Below are 21485 nucleotides of genomic sequence, written 5' to 3' on the forward strand. Positions count from 1 at the left end.
GATATATATATATATTTTTTCTTGAAATACATAAAAATGAAAATTTAGATATTTATAATAATTTATAAACTTTTGAAAAATTAAATAATTCGTAGTTAATTTTGATTTTATGTTCTAATTAAATTATAAACACATATTTAAATTATAACCTTGTTAAATAAAAATAAAATGAGTGAAACTAACAAACAAGATGATAATAAAAAGAATAAGATTACAAGAGAAAGTTTATTAGATGACCAATTTTCAGAAAATCCTTCAAGTAAATTCGTTTTAAATAAGGAAGAAAAAAAGGAAGAAGAAATAAACCCCAATATTTCACAACAGAAAGTTAATAAAAAAAAACCACTTATTGATAGAAGTTTAATAGGCAAATTTTCTGTCGAAAAATATAAATCATTTTTATCGAAAATTGAAAAATCCAATGAAGATATAAAAAATAAGGATGCAGAAAGTGTTAGAATTGATAAAGATATACTTGACTCAGAATGTGACAATAATAATAATAATGAATCTTGTGTACTTATGGGTAATTTTTTTTAATCAAAATAATAATAAAAAAAAAAATACAATAAAAGTATATGTCATTTTGTCTTAATTTTATTTTTATTTTTTTCTTTTTTATTTTATTTCCTATAGATGTTTCCGTTGGCATATATGATGTATGTAATGAAAATATAAGTGATGATAAATTGAGAGATATGAATATAACAATAGCTGAAGTGAAAAATCAAGTAAATAAAAAATATTTCATAATATAAATGTATAAAATGCCTTTATAAAATAAATAAATAAATAAATAAAAGATATAAACATTATGTATATAGAAAAAAATAAAGACAGTATATATTCATCTAGCTATTATACATGTAATATTCATATGGTTATATTTATTTATATATATATATATATATATATATATATGTTTATGTTGTAAAAAAAATATACTAGCCAAAAAGCATATATTTATAAATTTTTTTTTTTTTTTTTTTTTTTCACCTGAACAAAACATATAGGATGAAGATGAACAAGATGGAAAAGACCTAATCCAAGAAATTTAAGGGAAAAAAAAAAAAAAAAAAAAAAAAAAATAGACTAGCTAATATAACTAAAATGTACGTAGCAATTTTTACAAAAAAAAAAACATTCATTTGAATTTTCCATTGAACAAAATATTATTATATTATATTCATATAAATATATTTTTTGTAAAAATAAGTTTCGAATTTTATTTTACTATATTTAAAATTAGCATTATATTAAATATTGCAAATATTTATTATATATATATTATAAAAGAAAAATACATATATTTAATATTCCTTTAATTTTTTTTTTTATTTTTTTTCATTTCAATATTATTAGACCAAAATATCTCAATTTTATCAAAATGCACATAGTAGATAAGCAAATAAAAGAATCCTTCCTTTTAGCAGATATAAATTTTGATGGACATATTTCATCCAATGAATTGTTATATGCTTTAAGATTCCTTGGAGTAGAATCTGATTATTCTCTAATGGAAAATAAAAGTGGGGCAAATTATTCAATGAATGATTATGTTAAAATAGCTAAGAAACATTTAGGGCCACACACACCAAAAGAAAGAATTACTAATTCCTTAAAAAAAATGGATAAAAATAACAATGGAAGTATATCAGTTGACGCATTAGTTCATTTAGTTATTACTATGAGTGATATTTTAACTGAAAATGATTATAGAAGATTTAAAAAATTTGTTGATCCTGAAAACAAAAACATAATACCCTTACATGTATTTGTAGAAAAAATACTTTCGTAACAATTTTTAGTATCATCATTTTTGTATTCACAATGGTTATTATCAACCTTAGCTTTACAAAAAGGAGATATACTTGCATATATATTATTTTTATTTATTCTTTTTTTTATTATTTTATTTTATTTTATTTTTTGGTACAATTAAATTAAATAGTTTTTTTTTTATGTTAAAAAAATATATTATATATTGTAATTATTATTATTCATTATGATAATAAATAAGATAACAGAAAAAACAATATTATAAATACATTCTTATTCTTAAAATGTTTAAAGATTTTCATCATGTTATTATTACATTTGCCCTCTATTAAAATATGTAGATTTGAATATTTATATATATATATATATATATATATTAATCTTCTATTATTCATATTCTGTGTCATTTATTTTCACTATTTAATAATCATGTAAAAGAATACACAAAATATATATAGTTCTTCATAAAACAAAAAAAAAATAAAAATAAAGAAAGATATATAAAAAAATAATTTAACGCATGTATTAATTTTTTTTTTTTTTTTTTTTTTTTTGGGGGGGGGAATGTTTTATGGAATAATAATTTTTTTTTATGTAAGTGTATAGAATCATAATTAATGTTTTATTTAAATTTATTCTAAATATATACAAATATATTAATTTCCTTATTATTCTTATATATGTACTCAAGAAATAATATAATTATATATTCATATGTATACATTCTTATTATGAATATTAAAATATAAATTATCACGTTATTTTATTTGTTGTATATTATTTTTCCATTAATATTTATATTAAAAATGAACATTAAAAGCAGATATTCATATTATAAAATTAATACATTATAAGTTGAGGCTACTTAGTCTAGTGGTATGATTCTCTCTTAGGGTGGGAGAGGTCCCGGGTTCGATTCCCGGAGTAGCCCACTTTAACATTTTTAGAAAAATATTATTAAATAATAAGGATAAAGCAATTTTTATATTTTATAAAAATAAATTCAGTAACTGCTTTTTCATTATATAATATATGAATAGTTATTATTCAGAATATAACACATAAATACAATTTTAAAAATTAATCTATTTTTTTCTTTATTAACCTAATACACAAAAAAGTATTACAAAGAATTTAGTACAACTTTATTTGTACTCTTATTCTTTTAAAAGTATAGAAAGAAATATATCTTTACAAAACATAATATTCAATTTAAAAATCACTAAGAATTTTTATTTTATAATAAATGAAAGTATTATTATAGTTTGTTATCATCACTTTTATGCATAAAAAAGAAAATACCTTAATTTTTATAGAAACATATCTTTTTAGATGTTTTTATTAAAAATATGATTATTCTTGATATATCCTTAATTTTATTTATAATGGATGCATATATTATTATTATATTAAATCTAATTACATTCAAACAATTTGTGTAAATTTGTCATATTTCAAACATATAGATTATACCTTTATATTTTAAAACCCTAAATTAAAAAAATGTCTTCATTTAAATATTTTTATATAAATACATAAAAAAAAATATATTGTTTCTTTTAATTTAAGTATTTATATTTATACATTATAACTTTAAGAAAAGAAATTAAACAATAAGAATAAGAGTTCTTAGTTGTATTAAATTCATTAAATGAAAATATTTTATAATATAAAGATGAATAAAATATAATATATTAGGTTCTATATTATTTTAAATAATATTTTATATTAATTTAATATATAAAATATTTTTATGATTTTTTAAATTCACAAAGAGAATATTTTTTTAATATATTAGATCTATATATATATCATTATAAATAATTAAAATAATCTATATATATATATAATAAAGAAAAAAAAAAAAATTCCTTAATTTTATGTGCTTAAATATAATATATATAAAGTATTAAAAGAAAAAATGAAAATTTATAAATATAATATATACATATAAATATTATATATATATATTTTTGTTTAATTAATTTAGAAAGGAATATATTTATACATATGTATATTAAAAAAAAAAATTTTACTGTAAATATAGAAAAATATGAATATTCAATTTTAGTAAAGTAATACTATTGACTCGTTCATACTACAGTGGCCACACCAGATCCCATCAGAACTCTGAAGTTAAGCACTGTAAGGCTTGGCTAGTACTGAGGTGGGAGACCGCTCGGGAACACCAGGTGATGAGTCATTTTTTATATAATAAATTTTTTAATATATATAATAAATATATAATGATATATATTTCTAAAAATAGTATTTCATAAATTTATTAATAATAAATGCTTATTAATTTTTATTTTTTCCTTTTCCTTCAATAAATATATAATTAAAAATTATATTTTAATTATAAATAAAAATAACGTTCCCTTAACCCAATTTATATGCAACTAATAGAGGACTTATATTAGCATTTAACATTCGTATCAATATAATACTATATTCAAACAAATAATATATAATATGCAAATATGATAATATTATAATATAGAAAATTTTGAATTTCTTTTTTTTTTTTTTTTTTTTGAAATAATATTTTCAATAAATTTAAATAATAGGATGTTTTTTTTAAAATGTATATGTATTAAGAATACAAAAAAAATAATGTTAATTTTAAAAAATAAATGATAGGAACTTATCAAATATATTATTATAAACTCTATTATATAGAATCATTTTAAAAAAATATGAATATTAAATTTTAGTAAAGTAATATTATTGACTCGTTCATACTACAGTGGTCACACCAGATCCCATCAGAACTCTGAAGTTAAGCACTGTAAGGCTTGGCTAGTACTGAGGTGGGAGACCGCTCGGGAACACCAGGTGATGAGTCATTTTTTTATAAAAAATTTTTTAATATTTTTTTATATAAAAAAAAATAATATGTTATTATAAATAATTTATATATTTTTTAATTTTAATAAAATATTAAAATTAAATTAATATGACGAATTTTAAAATTTATCATATATTTATGTTTACTGGGTTTCCCTAAGAATTAAAAAACCGGGAATAATATTTTTTTTTTATTCATTTTATATATATATATAGTATTCTTAAAATAAATACTTTAAGAATATCAAAAATTACAATTCCTTTTTTTCCATACTACTATTTTTTTGTAGTATTATTTTTGTTTCTTGAAAATAAAAAAAATTATGTACTTTTAATTATAATAACTAAAATACTTTATAGTGTTCGTTAAGTAGGTGAAAAGAAGCGTCAATAAAAAATAAATATTGATTTTAAATATATGATATTAAACATATCTTATTTATTAATAAATACAAATGTAAATCGGTAATTATATTTTTTTGATTTTTATATATAAAAGAATGAGTATTTTATAATTTTGTAAATTTTTTTGGAGTATGTTAGAACTTATAAATGAAAAAGTGCGTATTATAATAGAGTACTATAAAAATGTTAATTTTGAGATATTATATTTTTTTTTTATAAAATTTATGTATATGATATATATATTTATTCAATTTTAAGGTCTTTATTTAATTTTTTTTTTTCTTATTATTTAATAAAATTTTATTTTTATTATAATATGGAATTCTATTAAACTAATAATATTGACTCGTTCATACTACAGTGGCCACACCAGATCCCATCAGAACTCTGAAGTTAAGCACTGTAAGGCTTGGCTAGTACTGAGGTGGGAGACCGCTCGGGAACACCAGGTGATGAGTCATTTTTTATATAATGAAATTTTTTTTTTTTTAAATATATATATATAATTACATTTTATTTACAAAATAAATATATTATATATTTCTTTTTATTTATAATTTTTTCAATTTTTTTTTTTTTTTTTTTTTTAATTTAAAACATCACATGATTTTTAATTGCATAACAATTTATCGGACCATAACATAATCTTTTAATAAAAAAAATAAAAAATAAAAAATAAATTTATTATTATAATTGTAGAATACCAAATAAAGGAATTATAATAATGATATAGTTTTATATAAATTAAATGTTAATATGAGTATAAATATATAACAAATAAAGTTGATACAATTTATGAAGGGAATTAAAAATATACATATATATATATATATATATATAATACCAAAAACATTTTTTTTTTTTTTTTTGTAAATATTTTATTGTATATTTTCTTTATTTAAGAAAATACCTTTTTTTTCATTTGATTTATTAACTCAACCTTTATCCTTTTAATATTCCTCTTATAATTATAACCCTTGATGAACATGATTATAGCACCTTGAATATGAAATAAGTAAATATGTCCAAGTATTTTCTTTAGATTTAAAAAAAATAAAAAATAAAATAATAGGAATAATAAAAAAATTATTTAATATTATATTAATTATATATATAATAATATAATTATGCGTTTATGTTTTAAAGGTACAAAGTAGTTCAACTTTTAATTGTATTTAAACAAAAATAAAATGAAATATATATTATATATATATATATATGTAATTTTTTTTATATTATATAATTTTATATTGTAAGAAAGAAGGGAAAAAAAAAAAAAAAAAAATCGAAAATATTATGATTTTATTACATAAATTTATATATATATAATATTATATATATATTTATGCATATACAAATCTGCATAATATATATATTTTTTTTATATATATATTTTATTTTTTATATTAAAAAAAATGGTGTACATATTATACTTATGAGATTCTGAAATATCCCTTTATTCAACCGTAATCTTCACACCGTACGTCAGCGATCACTAACCCTGCTCTGTTTCCAGCCTGAGGCGGTTCATGATTCATCATTACTTCAACATGTTCTCTCTCCAGAAGAATATGTTCAGTAACTGACGTCTTGTGATAGGCGGGAATATTTAAGATATTGAAAATTCTCAGAAATATTATAGCATCCCATTCCTTCGCATCGAAATGCAGTCCCACGAATGTGACAGCTACTGAACTTAAAAAGAACAGTAGCCGGACATATATAATATGTAATGTATAATATATATATATGGGTAAAAAATATAAAAATGGTTACTCAAAAAATAAACAAAAAATAATATATAATATATTATATTATATATATATATAATATAATATTATTTTTAAATTAATTTTTTTTTTTTTTTAATATGTTAAAATTAACATATTAACAATTAATATATATCTAATTAATTATAAAAAATTAATAAAAAATATATTAAAATTGTTATATATTATATGTTTTTTTTTTTCTCATTTTTTAAAAAGAATATATATAAAAATATATAATATATATATATATATAAATCACATTTATTAATAATGTAACAATTTTATATAAAACAGTACAATAATAAAAAAAAATAAAATAATGAATAAATATATAAATATTTATATATTTTTTTATATTGAATATAATTTGAGAATATAAGAAATATATAAACTACCATTTTTTACTTTCATCATTTTAATTTTATTTTTTTATCATAAGTTTTAACTTAAAAGCTTAAAATATTAAATATATTTTTGTCATACAATATTATATATATATATATATTGAGAAAAAAAGAAGAATATGTTTTAAAATAAACCAAAAAATAAGAAAATATATATTATGTAGGGAAAAAATTATAATTGTTATTATACCAAAAAAAAAAAAAAAGGAAAACTAAATTTTTTTTTAATTATATATTTTATTTCTATAAAAAAGGGGGGAAATACATATATCACATTAATATGTTCATTATAAAAACATCATTACTTTGTTTTCCAAATCGGATATATCATCTGAAATAAAAAAAAAAAAAAATATATATATATATATAAAATAAATATATATTTATTTATATATATGTATGTATATTATTTCATATACATTTTTATAATAATCATATATATGTAAATTGTCATTTTACCTGTTGGATCACATTTTTCACTTATGTTCCTCTTATTTTTATCAAAATCTTCACTTGTGTTATAATTTTCATTATCACTCTCACTACTTTCTTTATACTCATAGTCATCCTTATCTTCATTATCGCTAGGATCGATATTCTCTGTAGATGATAGATCTTCTTCATGCTTCTTCCTATCTGAAATAAAGTCTTCTTTTTTCCTTAACTTACTAATTTTTATTTTTTCATTATCTCTTTGAATTTTTTCTTTCAAAGATTCAATATACGTTCTTTGATCATACCTATTACTGTCACTATTATTATTATTATTATTATTATCATTATCATCATTATAATAGTGTGTGTCTTCTTCCATATCATGATCTTCATTTTGATTTAATTCATTTACCAATATTTTAAATTTCACATTATCATCTTTTATTTCATTACCACTATCATCATATAATATGCTATTACTTAACGTTTTAGCGACTTTTACTCTTTTCTTTCTTTTTTTCGTTGGCAACATAATTGGTGTGTCATCTTTTATTTCAACTCTTTTTTGAATAAATAAATCATCTTCATCATTTTGATCTATATGACTTATATCCTTTAAAACTTTTTTTTTTTTTTCACACATATAATTATCATGTTCTTCATCATATATTTGATGTCCTTGTTCATTCTCATATTCATATTCATATTCATATTCTTTTTCGTCCTGTATATTATTATCTTTTTCTTCGTCTTTTTTTTCTTGGTTTTGTTTTTTTTTTTGTGCTTTTTTATTTTTTAAAATTTCTAAGAATTTTTCCAATCTTGATTTTTTTTTCTTCACTTGTATGTCCTTTTCATCATTTATATTAAGATCGTTTATCATATCTTCAGAAAATTCAATAAGACCATACGCATATGCTAACTCGTTTAAATCAATTTTTTTTTTTATATCTTTAAATTTCATAACAATATATAAATGTCGCAAATATATGATTAATGCTTTTTTTGCTAAATGTTTAATATCAACAAAAGCAGCATTTAACGAATGTATTTTATTTTTAATATCAAATAATTTCTGTTTTTTTATAAACTTTTCTTTAATAAAAATATTGTTATCTTTAAGAACATTTAAGAATAATTTTTTATTATCAATTTGTTTTGTTAAAAATATAAGACTATTTCCCATATTAGTAAATCTACCTGTTCGACCTGAACGGTGAATAAACGTTTCAATATTATCTGGAAAATCAAAATGGATTACCCAATCAATGGATGAAAAATCTAATCCTCTACAAGCAATATCAGTTGTAAATAAACAAACAAAATTTTTCTTCTTTGAAAAGAAATGATATGTATTTAATCTAGATGTTTGTTTTAATTTTCCATGAAGTTGTAAAAATTTCATAACACCTACTTTGATTTTTTTAAAAACTTCATACATAAATCTTACTTGTTTACAAGTAGAAAAAAATACAATAACTTTTTTATTTTTCTTAGAAAATAGAAATGTATACAAATAATTAATTTTTTCATATATATCACATTCAATATATATTTGTTTCACATTATTACTTTCTATATATTTATCATTATCATTTATACTTACATATTCGTAGTCTTTTATATGAAAGGTATTTAATATAACATTCAAGAATTTACAAATAGTAGCAGAAAATAAGCATATTTGACAATTTTCTTTGGGTTTATATAATAATATATTTTTTAAATTATCATAAAAACTTTTATCTATTAATTTGTCAATTTCATCAATAATTAATGTACTTAAATAATCCAAGTTACAATAATAATTATTTTCTAAATGATATAATAATCTTCCTGTTGTACAGACAATAATATTTGCATAGCTAAAAATAGATTTTTCCTTTTCTTCATTTTTTCCTCCTATTGCACAACATATATTTAATTTATGATATTTATTTAACATATTCAAAACTTCAAATATTTGAAATACTAATTCTCTAGTAGGCGTTATAATAATCCCTCCTAATATTTTATTATAATTATCAATACTATTACGATACATTTTTTCAATTAAAGGTATACAAAAACATAATGTTTTTCCTGTTCCTGTTTGTGCTTGAGCATATATATGTTTATTTAATAAAACTATAGGTAAAGATACATATTGTATATTTGTCATATATATAAAATTATTTTCATTTAATGATCTTAATGTTCTTTTACTAATTGGTAATGTTTTAAATTCAGTAGATGTTAATACATTCTTATCAATAATTGTTAAATTATTTTTATATTTTTTATTCTTATTATTTTTTAATTCATCTTCATCATATGTATTATTATTTGTCTTATCACTTTTTAAAATATTCTTACCATTCTCATTTTTTTCCAAATCATTATTAATTTTCTCTTCATATTGTTTTCTTTTATTTTCTTCTACTAGCAAACATAAAGTCTCATCAATTCTTTTTTGTAACTCAAATCGTTCATCTATATTATTATTAACATCCTTTTTAGATTTATCATATCTCTTCTTCTTTTTTTTTTTTATATTTCCATAATTTTTATTGTTAATCGTTTTTGTTTTACCAATTTTTCCTTTGTTATTTATCATGCTGTTTATGTTATATTCTATATTTTATTTTTCCAAATTATAAAAAAAAAAATTAAATTCTACTAATTCATTTAAATGGCATCAACATATAAAATATATACATATATTATATATATATATATATATATATAATAATATTCTTTATTTTTGTTTAAAATGATTTAATTCAAGTTCTAAAATTTTTAAAAAGGAAAAATCATTTTAACTATATTTTACTTCTTTTTTTCTTTTCTCTCAATTTTCAAAATGTATATAATATAAATATATATATATATATATTATATATATATTATATTCCTTATCTTAATTTTCTTTTTCTATACCAAATGTTTTATTTTAATAACATTTCTATAATTTCTTGTATAAATAGCTTTTATTTATATTTTTTAATATGTTGTAAAAAATTAAAAAATATATATATATATATATATATAATATATATTTTTCTTTATAAAATTCACTTACTATTATAAAATATATGTAATATATTTTATATATATTATATATTTGTATTTATAGTTTTATTTATATGTAAAGTCATTTTTATATACATATATAAAACTTATAAATATTTATACATTGAAAAAAAAGAAATATCACCTTCATTCGATTTTCTTAAAATCGAAAAGGAAATTTTTTCTTTTGCTATTTTTTTTGTTTTTTATATTTATATATTTATATATTTTTCCATTTTGATGTTTTTTTTTTTTTTGTTTTTTATATTTATATATTTATATATTTTTCCATTTTGATGTTTTTTTTTTTTTTGTTTTTTATATTTATATATTTATATATTTTTCCATTTTGATGTTTTTTTTTTTTTTTTTTTTTTAAAGCTTATATAATAAAAAATAAAATAAAATAAAAAAATTATAAATAGAAAAATTATGATGTAAAAATATATACTTATATATTAAACATACAAATAAAACATATAATATATATGTATATATATTAAAAGAAAAGGAATACTAAAAAGTTTATAAATATAAAAATAAAATATATATATGCATATATACATATTTACATTCAAAGACAGTGATCATATTAAAAATGTAATATATATATATAAATATATATATAATTATTTATTTATATCCATTAATTGTCATAATATTTGACAAAAAGCATTTTTTTGAGCTCAAAAGAATCTGATGTATACATATGAGAAAAGTTAGTATGATCTATATAATCCAAATGTAGCGCTGACAATTCATGGAATTTATTTTCATCAATTTTATCATTAAATGCATTTAAATGAATAGTATATTTTGGATTAGAAATATTATTAGAATTAAAATAATTAATTTTATCTAATGTTTTAATTTCAATAATATTATCAAGCATTTTTAAATCTATTTCATGCTTAATATCTGTAAAGAATGCATTTCTTTTTACTTTTATTTGTCCTATTACTTTTACATATTGTTCTATACCTTCATAATTTTTAAGACATATAACATAATCATGATTAGATAATAAATCGTCATAATTTTTAGAATATAAAAGTGAGTATAAATTTTTTTCTGCTTGTTTTCTTAAATTATCATTTGTATCACATGGTTTTATACTATTATCATTATTATTATGAGATACAATATTAAATATTTTTTCTTCTTTGCAATCATAATATTCCATATTATTCATATTTAAAAACGTATCATTTTTAATAGGAGTTGCTAATAAATTATCTTGAAATTCATTATTTAAACAATTCTTTTCTTTTAAATATATTTCTTCGTAATTAGATTTGTTATTGAAATGATCCATTTCAGTAGTATATTTTTCATGTATATTTATGTTGTCATCTTTTAATTCATTATTTCTATTAATATTAATTACTTGACCTAAATTATTTTTACAATTATTATTATTATTATTATTATTATTGTCTGTGTCATCATTAGGTTTTATTTTATTAGTCTCCTCTGTATCTATATTTAATAACGTTTCATTATGTTTTGCATAATCCGTTTTATTTTTTATATTATTTTGTTCTTCCATTTGTTTATATTCTTGATTATTTGATACTTGCAAAATGGACTGATCTTTATTTATTTTTTCTTCTGTTTCTTCATATAAATATTTATTTTTTTTACTGGCATATTGTGGATCTTCATTAATGTGAGCATTCATATTATTATTATTATTATTATTTTCCATCTGAGGTAATTCACTTTTTTTATTATCCAAACGTGGAGTATTACTAGAAGCAAAATTTGTATTAAATGTATTATATATACTTGCAAGTTGAATTTTTTCATTTTTTTTCTGTTCCTTGTCTATTTGTGCACTAATATTTTCTTCGTTTTTATGAAAATAAGATAATCTGTTAGATGGGGTTAGATTTGAATGATTAGGAATTGGTGTACTCTTAGGAAAGGAACTATTCATTTTAATATTTTCTTTAGTTATACTTTTATTTATTTCTTTACATAATTCAACACATGCATTTAATAAGGTAACTGGTAATTCTTTAGAATTACTTGAGGTTTTTAGAATACCTTTATTTTTTTCTTCTTTTTTAATAGAATCTTTTATACCTAATGGAGAAATTCTACTTTGACAAATTCTATTAATTTTTTTTATACTTTCATTAAATCTTGTATTTGGTGAATCCTCTTTTATGGTTTTATTAACTGAAGAAATATTTTTTCCGGGTGTCTTTGTATTATCTAGAAATTTTTTAGGTGTGCTATTTAAAGTATTTGTCAATGTATTAAAATTATTTATATAATAAATGGGTTCATTTATATCTTCTTTTTTTTTTGGAATAATTAGAAATAATACTATTGATATTTCTGGTTCTTCTTTTTCTTTGAATTTTTCTTTATTTTCTTCATATTTTTCTCCTATGTCCAATTCTAATTTTAAATGTAATTCTTCTTTTTCTTTTTCTTCTACTCCTATTTCTTGTTGTGTTTGTATATTTTTCATTGTTGGTATTTGATTACTTAATACAAAATTATTAGATAATATTTTACTAGCTGTTCCTACTTTTTCTGTACTTTTAGATAAAAGTTTTAAAGAATTTTCATTATTATGATTAAGATTATTTGTATTATTTATATTATTTATATTAAATATATTAGCTAGTTTATTATATTTTATTTTATATATATATTTAGCTGTATTTTTATTATCTTTTTCATCCATACCTAAATAAATATAATCCTCATCTTTTACTTGATCAATATCTACAGGTATATCATTCAAGAATACACTACTATTATTAGAAGATTTATTTATAATAAATAAATTATATTTATTTATTTGTCTATTTTTATCATTAGTACGATTAATATTCTTTTCTACACACCTACATATTAATTCACATTGTTCATTTTCTATATTCCCTTTTATTACTAAATCACATTTTCTATAAGAAGAACCTATAATAAATTTTTGTTTTTTTACATCTATAATTTCTGATATTACATTTAATTTCCTTGTATTATCTTCATTTGTTTTATCATTATTATAATTTATTCTTTCTAAAGAATATAAAGCATTTCCTGTGCCATAGCTATATAAATTAAATTTATTATTTGCTACATATATATTGTTTTCAATATTTTGTTTTATATATTCTTTAACCATGTTATTAAAAATTTGGGATTTTTTCTTCTTACTTAAAACACTATTATCTATTTTTTGCTTCTTAAACTTTCTTTGTAAAAATAAATATTCATCATCTATTTTTTTTATTTCATCATTATTTAAATATATTTCATCTCTGTCCTTTTTTTTCTTTACATTTTTATTATTTCTATGATTATCTACATTTATTTCTTCACTATCGTTTTTTTTTTTTTTCTTATCAATACTTATTGAACATGTGTTTGTGTCACTGTTATTGTCACTTTTGTTGTCATTTTTGTTGTCACTTTTGTTTTCATTTTTGTTGTCACTTTTGTTGTCATTTTTTATGGTCGTTTTTTGGCTAGCCGTTCTATTACTTAACAATTTTGTTGAACAATCTTTATCATTTTTTTTCTTCACAATATTAGTAATATGTCCATTATTATGAGTTATAGACAATTTTTTATTACTTCCTTTTAATATCGTTTTATTACTTTTCTCATTTTCTGAAGATTTTATAAAATTATGTTCTTTTAAATTAAAGACCACATTATTATTATTTTTAATATTATTATTATTATTATTATTATTATTATTCTTTTTATTATTTTTTATTTTGTCATTAGAAGATAAGTGATCTATATTATTTGATAAATTGGTATTTTTTTCTTTATTCAATAATCTCACACTTCTTCTGTATGTATTACATCTATTGTTCATTTCTGTGTTTACTTTGTTTTTATTTTTGTTTTTTTGTATACTATTTATATTTTTTATATCACATATTGTATTTTCATTATTGTTATCAAGTGTGGTTAAATGTGTATTTCTTGTATTAACTTTTTTCAAATTATTTAACGTCATCCTTTGTCTAAATATTTATATTACATAAGTATATTAATATATATATTTTTTATTATTATATTTTTTTATAGGTTGGATAATTAACGTACTAATTTTTTTTTTAATTTTTTTTTTTTTTTTTTTTTTTTTTTTTATTTACAAATTATCCATACAGCTAAATACAAAATTGAAAAATACACATATAAATTATCCCATTTATATATATATATATAAAATAAAATAATAAAAAAAAAAACAAATATGTGTAAATATATATACTTATATATACTTATACTTTATATATATATATATATATATATATATATATATATATGTATATGTTTATATATGAAAAATGAAATAAAAAATTAACACAACAAAATAAAGTGGGTTCGTTGATGTTTCTTTGAAGACGTATATACTAAAAGTGTATTAATATATTTCAATATATTTCAATATATTTCAATATATTTAATATATAAATAAATAAATAAATAAATATATATATATATATATATATATATATATAAAATATGAGCATATTTATTATATTGTCCTTTTTATATCCAAGTATATGAAAAATTAAACTTATTTATCGGTGAATACTTTTTAAAATGAAAAATGTTACTTTTAAAATTAATATAAAGAAAATACAAAATACACACAGCAAACAGGGGAATACAACGAAAGAAACAAAAAAAAAAAAAAAACAAAAAATGAAACAAGCTTTAAAGAAATGTAAAAATTATAAAATGTATACAAAATAATAAATATATTAAAAATAGAAAAAAAAATAATCACATTGATAAGGATTATGAAAATGCCTCTTATATAAAAGTCATATTTAATATTCAGAAAAAAAAAAAGAAAAAAAAAAAAAAGAAGAGGAATTAAAACAAGATAAGGGGAGGAAATTAAGATGTAATATAATATAATAAAGATGGTAAAAAAGATAAAAATAAAAGATAAAAATTATATAATAGTGTTAAAGAATGATGAATACACTAAATAAATGATATGAAAGTATACATATTAAATGAAAAGAATTTAAATGATTCCTTAATATAAATGTATACTTATTTTATTTTTTTTTCTCTCACAAATACATAACTATGTATTATATATTTAATATATATATAAATGTATATATATATATAATCATTTGATAAAAAAGCAAAAATGAAATATCAAAGATAATAAAAAATATATGCTTTATTATATATAAAATAATAGAGGAATGTATAAAACATATTTATTTTTATTTATTATTTTTTTTTTTTTTTCTTATTTTTTTTTTTATTTTATATTAGGCCTTAAAATAGAATTATATATCTAAATGTGTACAATTCGATTTTTTCCTTTTTAAATTGTAATATAAAATATTTTTATTGTTCACTTTAGTTTTTATCAAGGATAAAAAACATGTCTTTTTGATATATATATTAAAATGAATCAGAAAAAAAATTATAGCATATATGATTATACAGTATATTATATATATATTATATATATATATGTTTATTTTTTTTTTTTTTTTCCTGGTTAAATAAAAAAAAAAAATTAAATTAAATAAAAATAAAAAGATATTATACATAATATATATATATTACAACTAAAATCATTTTACCTATGTTACACAAAAAAAAAAAAAAAAAAAAATTTTATATATTTATATAATAATTATTGAAAAATATATTAAAAAAATATCTTTTTCTAATATTACAATTTTAATATATTCAATATTGTTCATAAATATTATTAAAGGGAAAATTATTTATTTTGTAAATATCTTTATTTTTTTTTTATTATGGTGTGAAATGTAAATTTTGAGATAATTTTTTTTTATAAATTATACATTAAACAAGTTTAAAAGAAATAATGTATATATTTATAGTATATATTATACTTTTATTTTTAATTTTTTTTTTTTTTTTTTTTTTTTTTTTGTGTAAATCATTATAGTAACATTTAAAAACATTATTATTTCTAAAACGTATTGAATTAAGAAAATTTCCCTCCCCCCCCCTTTTTTTTTAAAATCACCATAAATATTAATATATATATATATGTATATAATAGATGGAGTTATTTTTTTTTTATTACTTCAAATATTAATATATATATATATATATATATATTTATGTTCTTCCTTTTGGTGATATTATTTGTCCTTCTCTTCAATATATTTAGACAATAATAGAAAAACCTATAGGAAAAAAGAAAGAAGAGAAGAACTTTTTTTTTCTTTTTAGCTATAATAATTTTTTTAATATATTGTTCCTTAAAAAAATAAGAAACTATAAATAAAAAAATAAATATATTATATATTTTAAATACAATATAATAAACTGCTTAGAAAACAAAATAAAATACAACTTTGTGCTAAAGCCTTTTATATAATATAATAATAAAATATAATAGTGTTATTTCATTTATGAAATATATATATATATATATATTATGTTTATATGGATATAAAAATAAAAAAAATAAACAAACAAACAAACACATAATTATTAATATTATTATATCTAATCCTTTCTCATAAACTTTTAATCATTTATAAAATATATATAATATATAGATATAATTATATTTTTCCTTTTATGACCTAAAGAAAATTATAATATTTACTTTTGTATTTATATTTCCCTAGTGCCTACATATTTATAAAAAAAATTAAATTTACTAAGTATTATATATAATATATATATATAATAATGGACTTGTTTTTTCTTTCTTTTTTTTTTTTTTTTAATATAAAAATACCAACCCATATATAATATATAATATATAATATATTATATAACAATTAATTTTTATTATTTCCTATAATTTAAGTAAAAAAGGAATATAAATATATATTCGATTTATTATATATTAAACCATTCTATATACTTATTAAAACATGTAGAAAAAAAAAAAAAAGAAATTATTTTCTTTTAATGAAATATAGAATTTTAAAAACATAATTATTATTCACCATTAATATATATATATATAATTTTATTTTTCTATATTATTTAAAAAAAAAAAACCAAAATAATAAAATAATAAAACCCATTTAATATTTTTAATATTTCATATCATTTCCATGGTATATTTATTACCAACGGGAAAAAAAAAAAAAAAAAAAAAATATGAGTGAAGAGGAAAAAAAGAAACATCCATTTGATGAACTTAAATTAGATGAATCAATTATATTTTCATTATATATTCAGAAATATTTTTTTTGTGCTAATATTCAAAAGAAAACCATACCTCCTTTAATAAAAAAAGAAAATGTTTTATTACATTCACAAACAGGGAGTGGTAAAACCTTATGTTTTGTCATACCTATATTACAACATTTAATAAATCATAGAAATAAATTATATCCATATGATGATAAGTTTATAAAAAAGAATGAGTTATTAAACAAGAAAAGTGTTAATGACACAGTTGCATATAATAAGGATCAAATTGAACGTATATATAAATCTGTTGAAAATATAAATATAGAAAAAAAAAATGCATATATAGACATAGATATAGATATAGGTAACTTCCTTTTATATACGCATAATATGTTAAGGAATACAAATCAAATGGATATATCAAAAAAAGTTGAAACAAATCTAAATGATAATAAAACTATGACATATGACGAGCCAACAAGTGATAATCAAGTCAATATAATTAAAAAGGATGAAATAAATATACAAAATAATAATATTAATAATAATAATAATAATAAGGAAGAAAATATTAGAAAGGATGATTTAAAAAATATGACTTCTTCTACAACATGTAATGGTAACTATAAGGATGACAAGGACGAAAAAAATAAAGACAAATATAAAGAAATAAATAGCCATACAAATAATCAAACGAACAAATCACATAATAATAATGGTGAAAAAAAAAAAAAAAAAAAATTACTAAATATACAAGCCATTATAATAACACCAACAAGAGAATTATGCATACAAATTTATAATTTAATAAATAAATTTATATTCTTCCTCAGATTTTATATTTCTCATACCTTAAATAATAATATAGATAAGAATATATTAACGAAAGAAAACTTTTTTATTAATTGTCTACTTTTTAGAGGGGCAGTTAAAATTAGTGAGGACATAAAAATTATAGAAAATGAAATATTAAAAAATGAGAGATATCAAATAATAATATCTACCCCAGGGAAATTATGTTCTTTATTAAATGAATATAATAATAAATATTTTAATACAAAGGAATTAACATATTTTGTATTGGATGAAGGAGATAAATTATTAGAAGATAGTTATATTAGTTATATGGAAAATATTATAAAAAATATAGAAACATATGAGTATACAACATGTATTTGTAGTGCAACATGTTTACAAGAAGAAAATGTATATAATTTATTTCAAGTAAAAAAAAAAAATTTTATAAAATGTATTAATACAGATAAAAAAGATAACTCATCAAATGTAATAAATACATATCAAATGCCTGATGGTATAGAAAACTATTATATTATATTAAGAAATATAGATAAAGCATTGTTTTTATTTAAATTTTTAAATACCATCGTTAATGATAATGAGACGGTTATAGTATTCTTCCCTACATGTTTATGTGTTGAATTCTTTTTTCATTTATTCAAAAATATTTTTAATACACCAAAAAAAGGGAATAAAAAAAATGAACATAATAAAAATATAGATAATATCAGTGTGAATAATAATATTGATTATATATTACAACTCAACTCAAAGTATAATAATATATTTAGTGACACAGATATGGCTAATTTTATAAAACTCATTTGTTATATGAACAAATACATAGGAGAAAAGAAAAATAATTTTAACTTTTTAAAAATACATAGAAAAATGAAAGATAAAAAAAGAGTAGCCACATATAATAAAATTATTAATACATATGTATCAAAGAAAAATACAAAGAACAAAGAAAAAGGAAATATAAATAGTGAAAAGAAAATTATTTTTTGTACAGATATTATAAGTAGGGGTATTAATATGGATATACATTGGGTTATAAACTACGATGTTGCAAATAAAAATATGACATATATTCATAGAAGTGGTAGGACTGGAAGATTTGATAAAACAGGTAAAAATATTATCTTTCTAAATAAAGAAGAAAAAGAATATATATACTTTTTAAAAAATAAGAATGTTCATGTTGTGAATTTTAAAAAAACAGACATGTTTCAACATATGATTAATTTTGAAAAGACATTATTAAAAAGTGAGGATTTCATAAATAAAGATGCTTTACAAATTATCGAAAATAATGATAATGAAACAAAAATTAAGATTAAATTAAATAAAAACTCTTTTTTTAATATATATCCTCAAATTTTATATGATAAAAAACATATAGAAAATAACAAAAAGGAAAATATACAAATACAAAAAGGAGAACACAAAAAAAACAAAAATAACTTATTAATTTTAAATAAAAAATTGGTCATGTTCTTTTTAAAATATATAACTTTTTTTGTCATAGAAAATAGAGAAATATATTTACTCTCAACCAAAGCTTTTTTATCTTACATTGAATTTTATAAAAACCATCAATTAAAATTTATTTTTTCATTCAATAAATTAAATTTAACACACCTATGTTATGCATTCAGCTTGATAAAAATTCCAAAGTTTAAAGAGAAATCTCAAATAAAAAATTTCCAAAAAATAAACATTCAGTCATTTCAAATACCATACAAAAATGAAGAAAAGGAAAAGAAAAGACAAGAACATTTGAAAGAAAAACAAATTGATATAACAACACAAGAACAAAAAAAAAAAAACAATGAAATAAAAATGCAAAAAAAGAAAAAAAGAAAAACTATTGTGCAGAGAAAACATGAACAAAGAGAAATAGAAGAAAATGAAATCGATTCTTTATTTTATGAAGAAAATCTTTACAAAAAATTAAAAAAAAAAAAAATTACAAAAGATGAATATGATAGACTTTTAAATATGGATGATATTGATAAAATGTTTTCGTCTACATCCAAAACATCAAAATATACAAATCTAACCAATAGTTCACATTTTTTTAAATCCAATCGAAAAAAAAGTAAAAAAAAAATGAAGACATATAATATAAAGATAAAGAAAAACAAAAGAAAGAAAAAAAAAAGGTCAAAGGGATAACATAATGAAAAGTTAATACATAAAGATGGATATATATATATATATATATATATATGTATACATGTTGTTTATTTATTTTTTTTTATGATTTATAAAATTTTCTTTTTAAACGTAACAGTTTTAAAATGATCAATGCGGTGTACATATATTTTATTATATAATTTATTTTAATTTATTTCATCATATTCAATTTTGCTATTCTTTTTGTTTTTCCTTTTTTTTTTTTTTTTGTGCTTTTTTTTTTTTTTTCAATTGAAAAAAAAAAAAAAAAAAAAAAAAAAAAACTTTGTTCCAACAACTAATAATTTTATCTAACTTGTTAATAATTAAAATATATTACTATATATATATATATTTTTTTATTTATTTATTTAAATTTATATTAATTTAAAATAAAACCAAAAAAGTTTTGTTTATATATAAAATCAAAATAACTTTTGATATGTCTATAAAATAAACACAATTAAAAAGTATAATAAAATGAATATTACATAATATGTGTATAAAAGTATATGATTATGGGTAGTAATCAATATTATATGTACATATAATATTTATATGATATTTTTAAGATGAAATATAAAAAAAAAATGTATATCTATATATATATATATATATATATATATATATATATATTATATTATAAAGCCAAATGAACATATAA

At 17.6% G+C, this 21485-nt stretch overlaps 5 protein-coding genes and 5 non-coding genes across 10 annotated transcripts; 7 read left to right on the plus strand and 3 right to left on the minus strand.

The window, feature by feature from the left end:
• Positions 1 to 168: 168 nt before the first annotated feature.
• PADL01_1417900 (conserved Plasmodium protein, unknown function) lies at positions 169 to 1058 on the plus strand (the record flags this gene model as incomplete). The annotated part of the gene is made up of 3 exons (XM_028684463.1): positions 169 to 526; positions 637 to 731; positions 1014 to 1058. 3 exons carry the CDS (start codon positions 169 to 171, stop codon positions 1056 to 1058), a joined length of 498 nt encoding a protein of 165 aa, XP_028540538.1.
• Positions 1059 to 1387: 329 nt separating this feature from the next.
• On the plus strand, positions 1388 to 1798 carry PADL01_1418000 (calmodulin, putative; the record flags this gene model as incomplete). The annotated part of the gene is made up of 1 exon (XM_028684464.1): positions 1388 to 1798. The coding sequence occupies one exon, from the start codon at positions 1388 to 1390 to the stop codon at positions 1796 to 1798; it is 411 nt and encodes a 136-aa protein (XP_028540539.1).
• Positions 1799 to 2638: 840 nt separating this feature from the next.
• PADL01_1418100 lies at positions 2639 to 2710 on the plus strand. Its single transcript has one exon. It is a non-coding gene; the product is annotated as a tRNA-Pro (tRNA).
• A 1154-nt stretch (positions 2711 to 3864) lies between these two features.
• Positions 3865 to 3983, plus strand: PADL01_1418200. Its single transcript, XR_003699391.1, has one exon. It is a non-coding gene; the product is annotated as a 5S ribosomal RNA (ribosomal RNA).
• Positions 3984 to 4510: 527 nt separating this feature from the next.
• Positions 4511 to 4629, plus strand: PADL01_1418300. The gene has a single exon (XR_003699392.1). It is a non-coding gene; the product is annotated as a 5S ribosomal RNA (ribosomal RNA).
• Positions 4630 to 5376: 747 nt separating this feature from the next.
• PADL01_1418400 lies at positions 5377 to 5495 on the plus strand. Its single transcript, XR_003699393.1, has one exon. It is a non-coding gene; the product is annotated as a 5S ribosomal RNA (ribosomal RNA).
• Positions 5496 to 6450: 955 nt separating this feature from the next.
• On the minus strand, positions 6451 to 6752 carry PADL01_1418500. Its single transcript, XR_003699394.1, has one exon. It is a non-coding gene; the product is annotated as a signal recognition particle RNA (non-coding RNA).
• A 745-nt stretch (positions 6753 to 7497) lies between these two features.
• Positions 7498 to 10241, minus strand: PADL01_1418600 (DEAD/DEAH box ATP-dependent RNA helicase, putative; the record flags this gene model as incomplete). Its single annotated transcript, XM_028684465.1, has 2 exons — positions 7498 to 7541; positions 7670 to 10241. 2 exons carry the CDS (start codon positions 10239 to 10241, stop codon positions 7498 to 7500), a joined length of 2616 nt encoding a protein of 871 aa, XP_028540540.1.
• A 1101-nt stretch (positions 10242 to 11342) lies between these two features.
• PADL01_1418700 (conserved Plasmodium protein, unknown function) lies at positions 11343 to 14687 on the minus strand (the record flags this gene model as incomplete). The annotated part of the gene is made up of 1 exon (XM_028684466.1): positions 11343 to 14687. One exon carries the CDS (start codon positions 14685 to 14687, stop codon positions 11343 to 11345), a length of 3345 nt encoding a protein of 1114 aa, XP_028540541.1.
• A 3119-nt stretch (positions 14688 to 17806) lies between these two features.
• On the plus strand, positions 17807 to 20821 carry PADL01_1418800 (ATP-dependent RNA helicase, putative; the record flags this gene model as incomplete). The annotated part of the gene is made up of 1 exon (XM_028684467.1): positions 17807 to 20821. The coding sequence occupies one exon, from the start codon at positions 17807 to 17809 to the stop codon at positions 20819 to 20821; it is 3015 nt and encodes a 1004-aa protein (XP_028540542.1).
• Positions 20822 to 21485: the final 664 nt, after the last annotated feature.

The sequence above is a fragment of the Plasmodium sp. gorilla clade G2 genome (assembly GCF_900097015.1).
Source record: "Plasmodium sp. gorilla clade G2 genome assembly, chromosome: 14".
Classification (NCBI taxonomy): Eukaryota; Apicomplexa; class Aconoidasida; order Haemosporida; family Plasmodiidae; genus Plasmodium; species Plasmodium adleri (nom. inval.).